Source organism: Asterias rubens, chromosome 9 (assembly GCF_902459465.1).
Source record: "Asterias rubens chromosome 9, eAstRub1.3, whole genome shotgun sequence".
In the NCBI taxonomy this organism is placed as follows: Eukaryota; Metazoa; Echinodermata; class Asteroidea; order Forcipulatida; family Asteriidae; genus Asterias; species Asterias rubens.
Window position 1 is genome coordinate 5,410,006 of NC_047070.1, and position 19,129 is coordinate 5,429,134.

Genomic DNA, 19,129 nt, shown 5'->3' on the forward strand with positions numbered 1-19,129 from the left:
TTCTTTCATGGCTTCACAAAGAGGGTGGGGACTTAATTTACCCGAAGTCGTAGACATATTCAATGACCTGGGCCAATTTTCACTTATAAAGCAGAAAAATGCTCAACAAATGTCTGCTAAGCAGAAATGAGCAGGATACCAGTCTCAATTTGTAGATGTGACATGGTAGTTTGGCTGGTAACCTTATTCTGGTAAGCATAATTTTGTTGTGCTTAGGTTTTTTTCTTCTGAGGTCTGTCTAGAGCTCTAGAGGGCGCTACGCAATGGATAACACTGGTACCCGGCCCACGCACATGTGGAATCAATGTATCGAGTAGTGAAAAACGTTCGCAAACCAGTTGAGAAAAAGCAAGCAAGAAGCCGAACGAAGAACAAGGGAATCCAAGATCTGAAATGATGGCCACCGCTATGGAAATTTTAGAAGCTGCTGCAAATGGCAATTTTAATGATGTAAGTTTAAAAACATTATCTTCAATAACTAAAGTATTTTAAGAATATTCTGGTCGAATTTTGTCCTGCTAAAGTGATGTACAGATTGTATTATTTATTATTTAATTTGTGACCTTGTTTGAAGACAAGGCGTCGTGCGGCAGCCATTTTGTGTATGGATGTGTGTAACATGATGCAGTGGGCCCCTGTCTATCAGTCAAGCGTGGACTCGACTCGGCGGGAAGGGGAGGGGGGGCCCGGGGGGGGGGGGCTTATAATTTGATATAGGTTACTTTCATCAGATCTGACTGAGTGTATTTGTTTATTGTTGACCAACCGTGCACGTATAGTATAGATTAGATCATTAGATATAAAATAATAATATAATAAAATAGTATCCAATTCCAATAATATAGGGCCTATCCCTTTTTGTAAAACTTAGTGAAAAAGTGGTGGCGCCATATACGGAAAGTTATCCCTAGCCCCCAAGGGCGGGTTTGTGGTTTAAAACCTACTTCTTGACTTATTTAGTTCGCCTGACCTGGGTGGGAAAAGTCTCTGTATCCTGCCAGTGCCACCACTTTTTCATTCGTTATGAAGTAAAATGCTGTTTTTTTACAAATAAAATATTAGTGTATAATTTGCCAATGGAATGTACTAAAATGAGGGATGGCAGGATATATGGTTTCCTGTGGGTGTTTTGGATGCTTGAAAATATATGACACTTTTATTTTAAAAATTAAAAAGACACTTAAAGAAATAATTTGTAAATTTTCTCAGAACCAATTAACTTCCCTCTGAGCCCACCCTTTTGGATTGATCCCATCCATGGTGCCAATCAATTCACAACGTCATCAGCTGACTGTGCTGTGGGCGGAGTGGAAATATAAAAAAGCTACCATTGCAAAGTACGCAGCCTCCTTCCACCATACCTATAGCCCGATTGGCCTGATTGCCATGATACTGATGATAGGTTCAATCAAAAATGGCCATGTTCAGTAATCATGAGGGAAGTTATTTGCAGGAATTATAATTTTTCTTAATTTTTCTTAAAAAGTATCTTTTTAAAAAGTCATTTATTTAAGTATCTATTTAAAACACCCAGGTCAAGCTGAGAGCTAAACAAACACAATTATTTTGTTTAAACCGCTAACCCGCCTGTGGGCAGTGCGCCTTCAACTTTGTTTTTGCCGAATGTTTCTTAACATTTAGAAGACCAAGCATGACCACCTGCCAATATGTTCCAGTGATGGCACACCACTTGAAGATGTTGGCGACTTCAGGTACCTTGGGTCTTATGTTGCCGATAATAAGAAGGATTTCCTGATACAACAAAGCTGGTCTATTTAGAGCCTGTGTAGAGAGCATCCTTCTATGTGGAGCGGAAACCTGGACCATGAAGAAAGAGTTTCAAGATCGCCTTGATGGCAGTTTACACCAGGCTTCTTATGAGGGCGCAGAACATCTCATGGCGTGAGCACAAGACCAAAGAACAGATCTACAGAGACATTCCACCAATCTCTGCTACTATTGCTCAACGCTGAGTCCGCTTTTCAGGTCACTGCTTTCGTGCCAAAGACCAGGTCATACCTGACGTGTTTATTGGAGACTGCCGTGCCCTAATAGAGGACCTTGACCAGTCAACTACATCGACGTGATCGGTAGAGATTTGGAGGCTGAAATCATGGACCTTCCAAACATGATGAGGGATAAACACCTCTGGCGTGACGTTGTGCATGGGATCTCGGTTGCGACCGCTAAATGATGATGACAAAAAAACGGGTCCCAACGTGTGGGGCTAGTACTGTGGTACGCCTCCGACATAAGATGCCAATCAATTGAATATCTTGACACTGACAAGATTGTTGCTTGGTCATCATTTGAATTTTTTTTAGGTGTGCAACCTACCCTAGACAGAATAGAAAGTCACAACAATTTTGCAAATATGGACTTTAGTCTTAAATAGAAAAGGATCCAACTTGTACATGACTGACGTACAATATGTGGTAGGCTAAAATTTCACATCTGGCAAAATCTTTATGTTAACATTTTAAAATAGTGTCAATTTTTTATTCAACAGGCTTCAGCTGCTGGAGATGCTGCATCTATCCTTCTCGGGGAACCGTCGCCCAAGAAAATGAAGACAGAACTTGGGATGGTCGGAATGCCAGTGCCCATCAAGCAAGAAGGTAGGGTTTGAACTCTCCAAGGGACTTTCTGTTGCCTTGTCTTGCACAGTCGAAATATTTGTCAATCAACTTTCTACTAAATCGATTGATGTCATTGTTGCAAATTTGTAGTTTCAATTCTAAACTAAATGCAAGAATGGTGTAAAATTTTATAAGTGTACATATTCAAATATACAAATCCACCATTTCCTAACCTATTTCCTTTATGATGTATGTTGGAGGGAGAATTGGTATAACCTCCAATGGAATTGATATTTTTTTTTAAAGCAATGAACTGTAAATTAGTTTGGAGTTGAATTTTCGTCAGGCAATTTTTTGGGGTCATATTTTCAAGTTTTGTTCCTTGATATAAAAAGGCTGTGCAAGGTTTGTCAATAGGAAGTCCCACTGGCTTTTTTGTTTTGTTTTACCTTGTTTAACATTTCACACTTAAAATCAAAATTGACATAAATCTGTGTAAGTGATGGCTTGTTGATCTATGAATTGTCATGGTTACAATTATTTACTAACCGTTTTTCCCCCTCGCTCTTACAGGTACTGTTCAATAATCACAATGTCAACTTTAATGTGTTTTTTCCTTTCTGTTTTTTTTCTGTCTCTGTTTTGAGTTGTTTTGTTTGCAGAGCAGATTCACCATCGGCACAGTTTTCTTGGCCCGGCCAAACCTCGACAAGAATCATACGGAATCTCATCCCAAACTAAATCTGGTATCTGTGCTTTTATGAGTGTGGCCGTGGGATTCAATTGCAACCAAATATTCTTGAGAAGGGGGGGGGGGGGTACACTAAAGTAATATGAATAAGTCAATTGGGAGTTAGATTTGAAAATATTCTTAAGCAATGATGATTTACTTGGCTTACAATTGAGTTTCTCAGACTATAGAGAATGTTCCTTTGTCAAATAGTTTGGGACACAAAGCCTTTGCATAGTAACCTCCAGATAAGCAAACCCTGTTACCATTTGTTTCAGAATTGTGTATGGGTGTTCACTGTCTCTTGCGTAACTACACAAAAGCTTGCCCTGTTTCATGTGACATAGCAAACGTCTGTGTTCTATAGTCTGAGGAATTTACATTTAAGTGGTAACCTGTGATCAAGCACGCCACCGTCCCAGACAATGTTCTAATCTAACTCGCAAATGGCTTATTCGCAAGCATAAGAACCTTATTCGGTGAAGCATAGCAAATTGTGTCACACATAAACAGTGCTTACGTGTAGATTTGCTGTTTGAAAAAAAACATTACTCTCATTAGGGCCAAAGAGATATCAAATTCAGAAGACAACAAATTTATACTAGCAGTATAACAACCACATTCTTTGTGTTTTTTTTATACAGGACCTTGCATTTGAAATGTTTTAACCTTCCTTCTCTCGGACTGTTTAATATCAACAACCCATGTCTTAGAAAAAATGTGATATCATGTAGTGAATACAAAGCCATTAACTATTTACAGTTTGTTTTGCGCAGAAATGTCCCAAAATAGAAATACACAACCCATGTATTTGAATGTTTTCTGTTTTCAAATAGTTGGTAAAGTCACTGGAAAAGAGGGGGTAGGAAGGTTAAAGGAAAAATGGATTGGTTTTTTTTTTGCTTCCAGAATTTTGGTTTTACTGGAACCACAATTTGATTCAAAATTTATCTCTTGAAACTATCAGAAACACAGAGTCTTGTCACATACAGCATGCCAAAAACTCACCCACCTTGGTATAATGATTAGTTCGATATCAATTTGTTTTTCTTGAGTGGAGAGATTCTTCCGATTTGCAAGGGAGGGCGGGAAATGCGTCTTTTTGTACTTTTCCTTTTTCAGAGATCGCCACAAGGGACGCTGAGCTGAGAAAGCTCTGCCATAATTGACTCCAAATTGGATTTCATTTGGTTTGTTTTTTTATGTGGAGTGAAGAGACGCAATCAATTGTGTGAAACTTGTTGTTCTCATGTTCATTCGTTTTGCCATTTTTACAAACCCTAATATAGGCCAATGTGACTTTACTTCTGTACACCCTCAGTAGTTACTGGTGCCCCAGTTCACCCTAGGAATGTTTAATTCACTCGCATTACTTCCAAAGTGTCATTTATAAATTATAAGAGGATAAGCTTACATAATATCAAACGAATTTGTTGTTCGCCATAAGTTCATTTCGTTTGGTTATTTGTGCCAATATTAACAAGCTCAAAATTTTGATTTAAAATTTGATTTAATTATTTGTAAAAAAATCTTGACACTGTGATAGAATTTGAAATCAATGTGCAGAAGTATGTCTTTTGGGCCAACTTTTTTGAAGAGAAGTCAACTGTTGGACAAAAAATCATAAAAATTACCCCAAACTTCTATACAAATTTATTTATTAGCAAACTTTGTTCTAAAACAAAATCAACGATAATAAAATAAATAAACTAATTGGAGGTTAATTTAAAAGATAATAATTTTTTTTAATATAATGCCATCTACTTCACATCCCTTTCCAATCCCGTTTAACGTTTACCATTCCATTCAATCCTTTTTTGTTTTCACCTACATGCTCTTTTACAGAGATACGGCAGACCACTCCGCCAAGAAAGTGCACCATTTACGACATCAACTTTAGGGCCACCCTTACTGAATAATTGCCTATCTCGGCACTTTCTCTCTTTCCCAACCAACTTTTCTTCCCAAACAGGATGACAGGTTTTTTGTCTTTTTGTGTTATTGTCATGCATAAATATCATGTCTTTGATCAACATGCATTTGTACTAATTAGTTGTTTAAAGGCAGTGGACACTATTGGTAATTACTCAAAATAATTATTGGCATAAAACCTTACTTGGAAACGAGTAATGGGGAGAGATTGATGGTATAAAACATTGTGAGAAACAGCTCCCTCTGAAGTGACTTAGTTTTGGAGAAAGAAGTAATTTTCCATGAATTTGATTTTGAGACCTTAAGTTTAGAACTTGAGGTCTCGAAATCAACCATCTAAACGCACACAACTTCGTGTGACAATGGTGTTTTTTTTCTTTCATTATTATCTCGCAAGTTCGATGTCCGATTGAGCTCAAATTTTCACAGGTTTGTTATTTTATGCTTATGTTGAGATACACCAACTGTGAAGGCTAGTCTTTGACAATTACCAATAGTGTCCACTGCCTTTAAACTTTACAAAAAACCCTAACCCAACCCACAATCAGAATGTAATTAGTTCAAACATAAAGTCACTCTATTTGCTTGTTGCAAACAAGTGTATATTTAAGGCAGTTCTCACATTTCAATGGAATTTGTTGAAGTATTCTATTCATTGACCTGCTGATCAATAAATGAACTGAAACTTAAAAATGGATGATTGCAATTTTTTACAAAATTAAGAGGAGTTCTAAACTCAGATTCAGTTTTGTCATTTTATATGGCGTACTCTAAAAGTAAGTTTGCGCCAGTCAAAAGTTTAAATTCAAGTGAATTTGAATTCAAGCACCAAGCAAGATGACCTTTGGTATGATTACAACAGTTGTTATAGTGCTCCACATTTGAAGCCAAGCAGAGACTTTCTCTGAGGGAGTCGAAACATGAAGCAACAAATTTGTATAAACAACTCCATAACAAAACCATAAAAGTCCTTTTGTTGAAATTACAATTTCCCCAGGTATTGACACCAATGTTTCTTTGTGTTCTCTTTTGTTTTCCTCTTTTGTGCATTATCGAAAGCCTCAATGTCAGGAAAAAGGACAAGGACATCAGATCTGACACGGATTTGATTAAAACCAAGATGACTGAGCAGGGTGTCCAACAAACTTCAGCTAAACGCCCCCCCCCCCCCCATACAAAAAAACAACAACACCCCATAAAATTTAAGTTCTGAAAACAAATTCACAAAGAACTTTTGGTTAAGAATTTCAACCATTTATTGATTCTGTTTAACATTGTACAAAATCAACTATGCCAATTGAAGTTGTACGGCTTTAAAGACATTAGGTTTTGTGTTTGATCTGAAATGTAATACTTCTGGTTCTCGGGCAGTCGTGAGACTGTTGCGTAACATCAATAAGTGCGTCTTGAAAATTGTATGGAAATTTGCCATGATATTGTATACTATTTTACACCCCCCTCTTCCAGATAAATGTTTTGAAAACTTACAGATTTCTTGGAGTTGTATAGATAAATATTTCAGCCACGTTTGGAATGATTGTTTGAACCCTAACTAACTTTAAATCTGCCCATGCAGTTTACAAGATGAATAGAAAGAAAAACATACGAATATTAATAGTAACAACAGTTTGTCGCTAAGAACAGAATAATTTCTAGGATTTTTTAAACAGTTTAGACTCAAGACACTTTGTTTGTCAACAACACCCTTTTTTCACAGTTTAAGCATTGGAGTTGCAAGAATAACAAAAAAGCAGACAGCAAATGTCATGCGAATCATTGTAGTCAATGTTTGTGAAAGGAAGTTTAAGTCATTGGTTATTTGCAAACCCTGAAAGATTAACTGCATTAAAAAAAAGATGTTTACTCAAAACCTTAAAGTAAGGTAAGATTTTGGCAGTGTCCTTGTATCTGCAATCATAGTTTATGCACATAGTTTTAGTGCTTAGTCTAACTCTTTCAGTGCCGAGGGTGTTTTCTTTTTGCGGTCTGAACCTAAAATGCCCTACTTTTCTCACTAAACAAAATATATCTTGCTGATTTGACTTGCCTCAGTATATCCCAAAGTTAATCATATGTCATATGATAACATGTACCTTATTTTCCTGCGGATAAGACGCTTGGCGGACAAGGCGCATGACCCTAAAATGACCCCCAAAAAATTCAAATGTACGATAGATGACACTTTTTAAAAACATGAACAAGATTATACGATGCAGTAATGATGCTTTCGGAATACATAAAATAGATCGTACATGTATAACCTTGGCACTGATGGAGTTAATTGCAATAAACGCATGTACCAATGATTTAAACTGTCTTTATTGCACAGTTTTAACCAATGAATGATTAGAGTTACATCACTTTGTGGAACCCAAAAAATATACCCCAAGGCTACCAAGCCATACGCTTCACTAATTGTTCCGTTTTTCTCTCCCATCATTTTCTTCTCTCTTCCTTTTTTTCTGTGCATTTTGTGTATTTAAGATTTCAGTCTAATGCAGCCCACATACGCGGCCCCCTCTCGCACCATGTAGTTTACCGCCTGGCCCAGTGGGGCCTATAGAGGGCGCCATGGCACTTTGTAGCCATGGGGTAACAGCATTCAATTTGACAACGAGTGTGGTAAACAGTAGTTGTTTGTTCATGTATAGAAGCTTTACTGCTACGGCAGTCCGGTTGGAGTTTTTGAATTTGTTTTTTTATTTGAATCGATTGATTTACCAATGTTAACGTTGTGAAGTATAACAAGCCATGATTGATGTAGCTTTAGGCAGGTGGCACTATCATATAGGTTTTCTTGTTCATACTGCCCCTATCTTAAAGCCATTGGACACTTTCGGTAAACAGTATTATCCAAGGCCCACACTTCGTGTATCACAACTTATATATAAAATAACAAACCTGTGACAATTTAGGCTCAATCGGTCACTGGAGTCGGGAGAAAACAACGGGAAAACCCACCCTTGTTTCGCCGTGTCATGATGACGTGTTTAAAATAAATATGTCATTCTCGCTATCGCGAATTAATATTGTTTTAATGTTTTCTCAAAAAGTAAAGCATTTTATGGAATAATATTTCAAGAGAAGTCTTTCACTATTACCTTCTGTAAACCCTGTAAGTAAATTGTAAATGTGTGGACTTTTTTTCTGAACCGAAAGTGTATAATGGCTTTAACAAGAAATACATATACTTTTGGAGTGGTCTGTGTCGGCAACGGATACAAGGGAATTGTTTAAATTGTTTTGAGACTCCCAACTCAAAAACCAAGTTCAAGAGGGATGTGCTGGGTCCATTCATGATGCCATCACCAAATATTGGAAATATTGCTAGTATTGGGGAAAAGACTTGCATGTGTTGAGAAAAAAAAAAAAATTGAAAATGGAAAGGAGTCAAAGTCATACCGGTTGAACTGGTTTTCTAACCAGGCTTTTCTGGTGCCCAGTTGGCTCGCCATTTGTACAGTAAAATTGAAGCAATAAACCATTGCATTGTAGCTTATCAAACTTTTAGTTGGGTGTAATCAACATTAACTTAGCCTGTTGCGGTGCAAATGCACCAAAAAAGAGAATTTTTAAGGTATTTTTATCCCTGGCTAGTTCAAAAGGAAGTTTGCATGTGTATCTACAGTTAATGGTACCCCCCCCCCCCTTTATCGATCGCCACTCTCTGCATTTCTAACATTTTCAGCGTCCCTTTTTTCACCTCCCAGTCGCTCGGAGCCCGTCTCCACTGATGATGGCCGAACAGATGGGGCCCGTGCTGGCCGGACCGGGGGCCAAGAAAGAAATGTCTTCCCTTCTCAGTGTTTTGACCAAACTCAGTCCAGACCAGCAAGAAGCGTTGAACAGGGCCAAGAAGTACGCCATGGAGCAGAACATCAAGAGCGTCCTCGTTAAACAGACATTAGCACATCAGCAACAGGTGAGATCTTTTTTTACATAGGACTGGGGGGAAAGTATTGAGTATACAGCGTTAAACATACATTGTGTACATATATTAATATTTGTTATCCCTAATGGAAATTTAACATTTATTAGAGGTGAGATTTCTCTCGCTAACCCATGACTTTTAGATTTGTAAAAATAATTTACAGTCTTTCATTTAAAGTATTTGGGTACTTTTTTTAACACAAAACGGAATGTCCACAGATTTACTTTAAACTTGCACCGTTTGGAAGAAAGTGTACCTTAAAATATTAGTTGCTGAGGTGCTGTAGTTTTTGAGAAATGAGTAAAACAATGTCATGAAAATACGTTTTTGCATGCTAAAATAATTTTTGCTCATGATCAGTGAGACGAAAATTATTTTCATGACATTGTTTTACTTGTTTCTCAAAAACTACAGCACCTCAGCAAGTAATATTTTCAGGGAAGCTTTCTACTATCATTATCTTCAAACTGTTTAAGTTAAGTGTAAATCTGTGGACATTGTGTTTTTAGTCCTACAAAAAGTACATAGACCCATGATCATTTTCGAAGACAGATGCCATCAATATATTGTGCAAGTCTGGCGTGTATATGAACATTGGGACCCGATAAAGTGTGTGAGTTTCTTTTTTTCACACAATATAGCAATATCTATGCGACCAAAGTGGTCCCAAAAAAGGTGAATCGAGCAAGACTTGCACACATCATTACACTGATAGGAACAACCAGTAGGACATAGACTGACCAAAAGCTTCAGAAAAAGGAAGCATCACTTGAACGATACAAATAAGTATTGTTGTCTATAGTTACTGAATCACAATATCTTGATTATTTGTGCAACTCTTAATCATACATGTCATAGACGTTAAACCAATGTTTGTATGAGAGAGATTGGCTGTTGCCAGCTTGGCGTTTGTATCCCCTTGTGGGAGTTTGGCGAGTTCCCTTGATGGGGAATATCATCTTAACAAACATACAAAGAAAATAAGTCAAATTCTTTAAGTCTTTGTTTAATGAATGGATGGTAAACTGACTGGAGTTTTCTTGTCATTTTTTCCCTGAAGCAAATGACCAATCTTCAGATGGCGGCCCAACGCCAGCGAGCAATCGCCCTCATGTGCCGTGTCTACGTAGGCTCCATCAGCTTTGAGCTCCGAGAGGACACCGTTCGGCAGGCCTTCAACCCCTTCGGACCCATCAAAAGTATCAACATGTCATGGGATCCCATCACCATGAAGCACAAGGGCTTTGCCTTTGTGGAGTACGACCTGCCAGAGGCTGCTCAGCTGGGACTGGAACAGATGAACGGGGTGATGATAGGTGGAAGAAACATAAAGGTAGGCTTTTCCTTGTCTAATCGAAACAGTTTAAGGCACTGGGTACTATTAGTAATTACATACTCAAAATAATTGTTAGCATAAAAATGACTTGGTAATGAGCAATGGAGAGCTGTTGATAGAATAAAACATTGTGAGAAACGGCGCCCTTGGAAGTATTATAGTTTTTTGAGAAAGAAAAGATTTAAGGTCTTTATTAGACAATTAGACAAGTGTCTCTATTTGACAATTGGAGGCACACAAAATTGTTCAACAATAGTGTTTTTTCTTTCATAATTTTCTTGCAACTTCGATAACCAATTGAGCTCAAATTTTCACATGTTTGTATTTTATGCACATGTTGGGATACACCAGGTGAGAATACTTGTCTTTGCCAATTACCAAACCTGTCCAGTGCCTTTAAATGTCATTTTCATGGGTCTGTTGTGTTGCATGTTTATTGAAACCATGGGTAGAGCTTCAGTTCATCTAGTCCAAGTTTACCCTTCCAAAAATTAGTGACGTACTGTGTCCAAAATGTTCTTTTTAACCTTTAACTTGTTTGGATTAATAACAGGAACAGAGCCATCATTTGTGCATACCTAAAATTTGGGTTCAAGTGTCGGACCTTTTTGTCAGCAATATGCCCCAGGCAATGATTGTCATTTCTTAACACTTTGGTGAATTTTGTACAGGTCGGTCGACCCAGCAATATGCCCCAGGCAATGATTGTCATTTCTTAACACTTTGGTGAATTTTGTACAGGTCGGTCGACCCAGCAATATGCCCCAGGCAATGATTGTCATTTCTTAACACTTTGGTGAATTTTGTACAGGTCGGTCGACCCAGCAACATGCCCCAGGCAATGATTCTCATTTCTTAACACTTTGGTGAATTTTGTACAGGTCGGTCGACCCAGCAATATGCCCCAGGCAATGATTGTCATTTCTTAACACTTTGGTGAATTTTGTACAGGTCGGTCGACCCAGCAATATGCCCTAGGCAATGATTGTCATTTCTTAACACTTTGGTGAATTTTGTACAGGTCGGTCGACCCAGCAACATGCCCCAGGCCCAACCTGTCGTCGATCAGCTCATGGAAGAATCCAAGAATCATCCCCGGATCTACGTCGCTTCTATCCACGGAGATCTCTCCACAGAGGACATTAAGAGGTGAGGGGGAGACTTCCTTGTTTCCTTTGACCAGCAGAACATCCAGTGAAAAGTTTGCTCGAAGTTGTGTAACTGAAAATTAAAAGGCAAAGTGGCCAGCAGCTGATTACACGCATCGCTAAAATTAGAATTAGAATTATTATTATTTATTCAGCCAACGTTAAAAAGCTAAAAACCCAAAACGTCTGAAATTGTAGTGCACCTCGAGTTATCTAGATTTTACTATCACAAATGTTATTCCTAGCTCCGCGTCCTAACTCAGGATGGGTTCAATGTGTCTTACCAATTTGGATACGTAACTTAACTCTTCCTTGGTCCTTAGATTAATCCTACGTTAGGAAGAGTTTGGTGAAATCGACGGCTGGGCCCATTTTCATAAAGCTGTGTCATGTGTGAAGCAGAGAAAACTGCTTAACAATTTTCTTTGCTAAGCAACATATGATTGGGGTACCAGTCGTGAAATTGAAACTCCATGGAATGTTGACTGGTATTCTGTTTTTGCTCCGACAGTGTATTTGAAGCCTTTGGGAAAATCATCAGCTGTAACTTGCCAATAGACTCCGCAACCAACAAACACAAGTAAGTACTGCTAAATGTTATTTGTGTTTTTTAATGCAGCAAAATGGGTGCACAGTTATACCTGTTAACGATCTCTACCATCTCTCGGTTTGAGGAGCCATGATTTATAGTTTTAAGTTTTATCTCAAGACAAATGTAGAGTGTCATGGCCGAGTGGTTAAGAGCACTGAATTCAAGTTCTGGTGCAGTCACCAGAGTGTGGGTTCGAATCCCGGTCGTAACACTTGTGTCCTTAAACAAGATACTTTACTATAATTGCTTCTCTTCACCCAGGGGTATATATGGGTACCTGCGAGGGTAGAGGTTGATATTGTGTATGAAAAGCCACAAGCGCCTTACAGGCAGCTCAGGGCTGTATACTCCCAAGGGAGCTGAGAAACATTACAAATGGATGTTATTGGCCCTATGACCAGGGCACTAATGTAAAGTGCATTGATACGGTTATTGTGGAATGCGCTATATAAGAATTTGTTATTATTATTACATATATTTCCAACAGCTAGTAAAACTCTGGCTGATGAGCACGAGTGTCATGAAAAGGATTTGATCTCTCGAAAACGAATTCATAAATTAATCTTAAAAACCTATAATTATTTGCTTGTATCTGTTATTTGTCAGAGGGTATGCCTTTATTGAGTATGATACGATGCAGTCGGCTCAAGACGCAATCGCCTCGATGAACCTGTTTGATCTCGGTGGTCAGTACTTGAGAGTTGGCAGGGTAAGTGCAGTCTTCTGTTAAAGGATTTGGGTACTTTTTGTAACACAAAACACAAAACCACAGATCTACGAGAAAAACTTACTCAGTTCGAAGATAATGATGGTATAATGATGAGGTGCTTTAGTTTTTGAGAAATGAGTAAAACAAACCAACAAAATAATTTTCTGCTCAGTGAGACAAAAATTATTTTAGCATGTAAAAAGGTATTTACCAAAAAAAAATTCACATTAACAATTTTTGTCTCAGTGAGCATCAATTATTTAAGCATGTACGCGACTACCCATTCGCGTACATCCGCGCTACGAAAACCGTATGCTCGACTTGATTGACGTACTAAAAAAAAGTATATGCGCCTTTTAAACATGACGCACATGACGCTCCCAGATGGCACGCTCATCAGCAGATTGTGCATTCACATTTGCTGCATTTTTTGGTTCGATGACACATAAAAAAGAACAAACGCACTATCATGCAAATAGCCGTACAATTGCCATACAAAATTTCAAGCTTTTGAATTGGTTTGTACATAAACATGGATGCGCCCACACGGCTTCAAAACCTTAGTGGGTGTATAACGGGGTGTTAGCGCTTTAGTCAATATATATAGCTCTATGGTTTTAGCAAAAAAAAAAGTGGCTGAAATTTTATCTGCTAACCCAAAACTCTTGTGTAACATAAGTGGTATTTTAGGTGATACAACTTGTTTACACTGGCAAGAAGATATTACGAGTATAAAGCTAGATGAACTGCTTTCCTGTATTCATTTTAAGAGATTTTTTTTTCTTCAACTAACTCTGCAGGGAATTACTCCACAAATGCAGCAAATCCCTACAGCGACTACCCAAGGGGGTCTGCCCCCAGCAGCTGCAGTCGCAGCCGCCGCTGCAACGGCCAAAATACAGGTTGGTTTCTTTGTTATTGACTGTGTGGGTCTTTTGGGGTTCTTAACTTGGTTAAACTCTAGCACGGCGAGATTTGCAAGTGGTGAGCTTTCAAAATATAATTTTTTTATTTCAGATTTTGTTCAATGAATTAAAGTAGAATATAATCATCCACACAACTTTCACACGAAATTGCATGGTTTTCCTTTTACCCAGTCGACAAACACGGTCTGCCAAATTTATGACTCCCATAAATGGCCGACCGTGTAAGTGCGCAATGTAAAAGGAAAACCACGCAATTTCGAGTGATACTTGTGTGGATCATTGTATTCTACTTTAAAAACATTTGTTTTACCATATGCATTTTATAACAAACGGTTACAAACGCTTTTCAAAGACCAACTCGACCGATCCAAGGCAACGTGTTCCTTTAAAAATGTTATCAGACATGATTTTCAAGGAGATTGGTCAAGTTGTAATACAAACTTTTATTTTGGATTGTATCGTACAAATTCATGTACGTCAAATTCGTACGTCATGTTTTGAAGAGTTTCTTACATTTGTCCCTTATGCATCTCTGCTTCTCAGGCCCTCGATGCTGTCGCTGCACCAGCAGCCGCTGCAGCCGCCGCTGTCCTTAGTCTCAACCCGTCCGCCATCGTCTCTCAGTCCATGCCAGGCCCCGGACTACTCTCAGCACCACAGCTGGGACTACTCAATATGCCCCAAGCTGTCATGGCCTCAAATGCACCAGGCATCATCACAGGTAAGCAATCGACGATGTGAACTGTATTTTATGGAGATTGCACTGTCCAATTTTTATCAACTTTTGATATGATGAAAGGGGGCACATCTCATAACTTGTCCAATGTTTACTTTCATAACTCTTGAATTTTTGTGGAAATTATGACACAAAATGTAAACTTTCCAATATGGCCAGTGCATTATCTGGCCTGCCAGACTAGCCAAAGATTGAACAAGGTCACACCTATTGTAAACAAAGTTCATATGGTCTATACAGGAGACCTCTATTTCCTTCAAGAGAGGTGCCAACTCTCCCTAATTCTGCAGAAAGTTCTCCGAAAGTAAATAAGTCTTTCCATGTTCTAATGAACAAATTTGAAAAATCTCCCTGATTATGGAAACTTTGCCTCTTTTTTTGTGGAATGTAATTTTTAATACCTCCCTGGTTGTTTGTACAACATCTCTGTGATTGCAAGATCCAAATGTTCTTTCAAAACTAATGATCAAAGCGCCTAACTACCCGTGTTCATTTGGCTCTTAAGAATTCCTAAAACCCCTTAAAGGATTTGGGTACTTTTTTTAAAACATAAAACACAATGTCCAAAGATTTACACTTAAAACTTGCACCGTTTGAAGATCATGATAGTAGAAAGCTTACCTGCAAAAAAGTGCTTGCAGAGGTGCTGCAGTTTTTTTTTTGAAAATAGTAAAACATTGTCACGAAAATATGTTTTACATGCTAAAATAAATTTCATCTTCTGAGACGAAAATTATTTTTGTGACCTTCTTAATAATTTCTCAAAAACTACAGCACCTACCTCAGCCAGTAGTATTTTAAGGGAAGCTTTCTACCATCATTATCTTCAAACCGTTTGAGTTTGATGTAAATCTGTGGACATTGTGTTTTGTGTCCTACAAAAAGTATCCAGACCCTTAAAAATATGCAGCACTGACACCCAAATGGGTTCAGAAGTTCCCATTTGTTCACAGTCTCTTAGTAGTTGCCCATTAATAATATTGATAATAATTAGCATTTATATACTGCCATCTATCTAGAAAACTAATCCGAGGCACTGGAAAGGAAAATAAACATTAACAATATCTTGGTACTTTCGCCGCTAAACAGGTGTGACTCCAATCCGCCCGCCGATCCCAACGATCACCGTCACCACCTCCTCATTGATGATGAACCCAACCTTTACGGCAGCCATCGCAGCCATGGCCCAGGCCAATGCAGTTAGCACCCAGGCCGCTGCCGCTGCTGGGAAGGTCCTGAAGGAAGCCGATGATGCCAAGAAGAAGCTGGAGAGCGAGTTGCCCCAGACCATCAGCGAGCAAGAGAACATGACCATATCAGGAACCAGCGCCAGACACATGGTCATGCAGAAACTGTTAAGAAAGGTCGAGGTAGGTTTTAACCCCCTCCCCCCCTATGAAATTGGCCATAATGTAGGCTGTGTGGTGCATCTAAACGCGTAAATCAATGATGTACACAGAGTTCCTTGGTTTGATTTCTTTGATACACGCTCGCAAACACTAGCAGACACGAAGTTGTAGGACATTAATACATATACACCATCAAAATTGTTGAAAAGGAAAGACACCATGGTCTCCTGCTTAAATAGCAAATCTTTACACAGAATAGACCCTATGCACAACTGTACATACAAACACGCCTATCTCCGTTTGCCAATTTGTGTGTCCAAATGTGCACAAAAGGATGGTACACGCACCTCCGAACAAACACATCTACCACTTCTGCCTTTTTGGGGGAGTCCATTCTTTAGATTAACAGACAAATTGTTCGACAGACGTTGCATTATGTGGACAGAAACTTATCTGTACCCCTGTCATTTAAATTAATGAGTGGTTTATATTTGATTGACACTACAGTCCCGTGTGGTTGTCTTGCGTAACATGGTCGGCATCGAGGACCTGGATGATGACCTGGAAGGTGAGGTGACTGAGGAGTGCGGTAAATTCGGCCAGGTTAACAGGGTGGTCATCTACCAGGAGAGGCAAGGGGAGGAAGAGGACGCAGAGGTCATCGTCAAGATCTTTGTGGAGTTCAGCGACCAAAGCGGTGAGTTATCCTACCAGGATTCATTGGGGGATGAAGAATATTCATTTTAATTTTACTCATATACACCGATGTGTGTTAGCACTGTATACTCAGTACGTTCCCGTTCACAGGCATGTTACTCGGGTGGGATTCGAACCCAGTTGGTAAGGCACTGCTCTAGAATGGCAAAGGTTGTAGGTTCAAAGCCCACCTGAGTAATATGCCTGTGATTTTAAATGTGAAAGACTTTCTCTTGATTTTCTTATTGGCCCCTTGCACTTGAAGTCACACACGCCTCCTGCCTACCACGGTCGCCTTTTTGGGGGTCAAATTGAACAGAAAAATTGCGGTAACGTTGTAAATGCTGCATTGCTTTAACTGTGCAGTACGCCGTAACACACAGGGACTATGACTCCTGATAATGGAGCAACCTAGATTATTGTGATGATGACTTCAATTTAAACAATATAGAAACAGCCCTTGAACTTCACTCTTGATTGGGCACAGCCATTTACCTCTGGCAAGGGGCATCTCTATGAGGAACATTTAAATTTGTACTGGAACTTTGCCTTGTGCACCACAGCAACTGCTTTGGGCAACTGCTGTGGGTGCTGTGGGTTATGTTAAGGCCTGAAGAGAAATAACTTTAAAAAACACTTGTTGAGGTCAAAGCCAAGCTTTCCAGCAATAACATTTGATATGATGCTATTTTGTTTATAATCACTCCCCCCTCCGGTCGGCCACCACTATAGCCTACTACATCCATCAACTGTTAACATATTTGTTCTCCTCTTTGTTTTACCCAGAGGGAGAAGCAGCAATCGATGCACTCAACGGTAGATGGTTCGGAGGTCATATGGTCAAAGCGGAATCCTACCCACAAGCCAAGTTTGACTCTAGCGATCTCTCGGGTTGATCCGCTTTTTCCAGCATGTAGTGTCTAATTAGTGTAAAAATACCCCCCCCTTTTTCTATTTTCATTGTACATGTGGCATTATGCCTTAAATCATAAAAGTTGTGTTCGATTAGCTTCCCCGGGTCGACCTCATTCGGGTGAGCCCCTGACTAGAGCTAATCAAAAGATCACTCCCCCTCTCGTGGTGACGTCATGCACCTCTTGGCAGCCCCAAGTGACCGGTTCCACAAGCAGGGCATTTGGGGCTGATCCTGGTGAGCCCCTGGAATGGCGTCAAAGCTCATCGAATGTAGTGGGGGCAGATCGGGGAAGCTAATCGAACGCACCCAGAGATTACTATGTAAACAAACAACTTCTTGATCCACAATGTATTCCAGTTTTATGGACCACCAATGTTTAAATAGCTGTAAATAGCGAGATATAAGTAAGCATCGAAGAATTGGTGTCCAGTGTTTGAATTCACGAAGCTCTAAAAGATTTATCTAACAAGCCTTACAAATAGCTCTTGAAGGGGCAAAGCAATTTTCCTCTGGTAAGGGGCACTCATAATATGGGGAAAAAGCGTTCTGCTTGAGCAGCTCTATGAAATTGGGCCAATGTTTTTGTAACACTGTTGATGATATTGTTCTTAATTGTATAAATGCATGGGCCTTCCAAATGCTTGAGTGATGTGTCTTAAAAATGCTTCAAGGCTGCAAGCCTACCAAGTCTCTAACAAAATCCTACATTGTCAAAGATGAAGGCTTTGACTGAACATGCAAATCACCTAGTTACTCCTTCTGAAGCCTTGTAGATGTACGTGCAACTTCCCTACGTCTCGTTGTTGTTACTGCGTTTTTCTAGTTGAGTATCCACACAGTGCATTTTAACACAGACCAAAAGTTAGATCTGGGCCCAATTTCATAAGCCTTTTTGAGATATGGCGGACACAACGCTACAACATAAGGTTTAGGTAAATTTGTGTGTATACTGTACACCCAAACCAAACAGTACACTCCTATCACGTCCGCCATACCTCAAAAAAGGCTTATAGAGCTTCTTAAGCAGAAAATATTGGTGTTTCTGCTTAGTGAAAATATGTAGGATACCGGCCAAAAATGTTAATGTTACACAGTGTTTTTACTGGTAACCTTAATCTGGTAACCATATGGCTGTGCGTAGCGATTTTGGGAGCTTAAGCAGCTCTATGAAGTTTGGCCCTGGTGATTTCAAATGGAAAATATATACATAAATCAAATTTTCTCGCTCCATATCAAACACATTTCTGTTCAGTATTTCTGTTTATTAAAATGCTTCTGTCCAGTGTAGACTCACAAACTTTGGACTCGTAATAACAGTGGTGAAGACTCATGTCTTGTAGTACTGCCGTCAATTTCACCAAACTCTTCCTAACTTAGGACTAGTTCTAGGCAGTGCAAAGAGATAGCACTTGTCTGTTAGGACAAGTTACTCCTCCTAACCTAAGACTAGTCCTCAAAATTAAGTTAGGAAGAGTTTTGGTGAAATCGACCGCTGAGCATGCATAAGACAGCTCTTGTGTATTAGATTAAACTTTGTGGATTTTTGAGT

The 19,129-nt window shown here is 39.1% G+C and overlaps 1 protein-coding gene across 2 annotated transcripts; it reads left to right on the forward strand.

The window, feature by feature from the left end:
* The first annotated feature begins 348 nt into the window (after positions 1-348).
* On the forward strand, positions 349-18,519 carry LOC117294371 (poly(U)-binding-splicing factor PUF60-like). 2 transcript variants are annotated; one of them, XM_033776750.1, is made up of 12 exons: positions 349-450; positions 2,510-2,618; positions 8,952-9,163; positions 10,233-10,505; positions 11,530-11,657; positions 12,168-12,236; positions 12,855-12,957; positions 13,758-13,859; positions 14,427-14,604; positions 15,709-15,989; positions 16,476-16,665; positions 17,451-18,519. In XM_033776750.1, exons 1-12 carry the CDS (start codon positions 394-396, stop codon positions 17,558-17,560), a joined length of 1,812 nt encoding a protein of 603 aa, XP_033632641.1. In that variant the 5' UTR covers positions 349-393; the 3' UTR covers positions 17,561-18,519. The 2 variants fall into 2 exon arrangements, with proteins under 2 accessions (XP_033632641.1, XP_033632642.1); XM_033776751.1 differs by lacking the exon at positions 349-450 and adding an exon at positions 7,726-7,863 and having other exon boundaries at positions 2,532-2,618.
* The last annotated feature ends 610 nt before the right edge of the window (positions 18,520-19,129 follow it).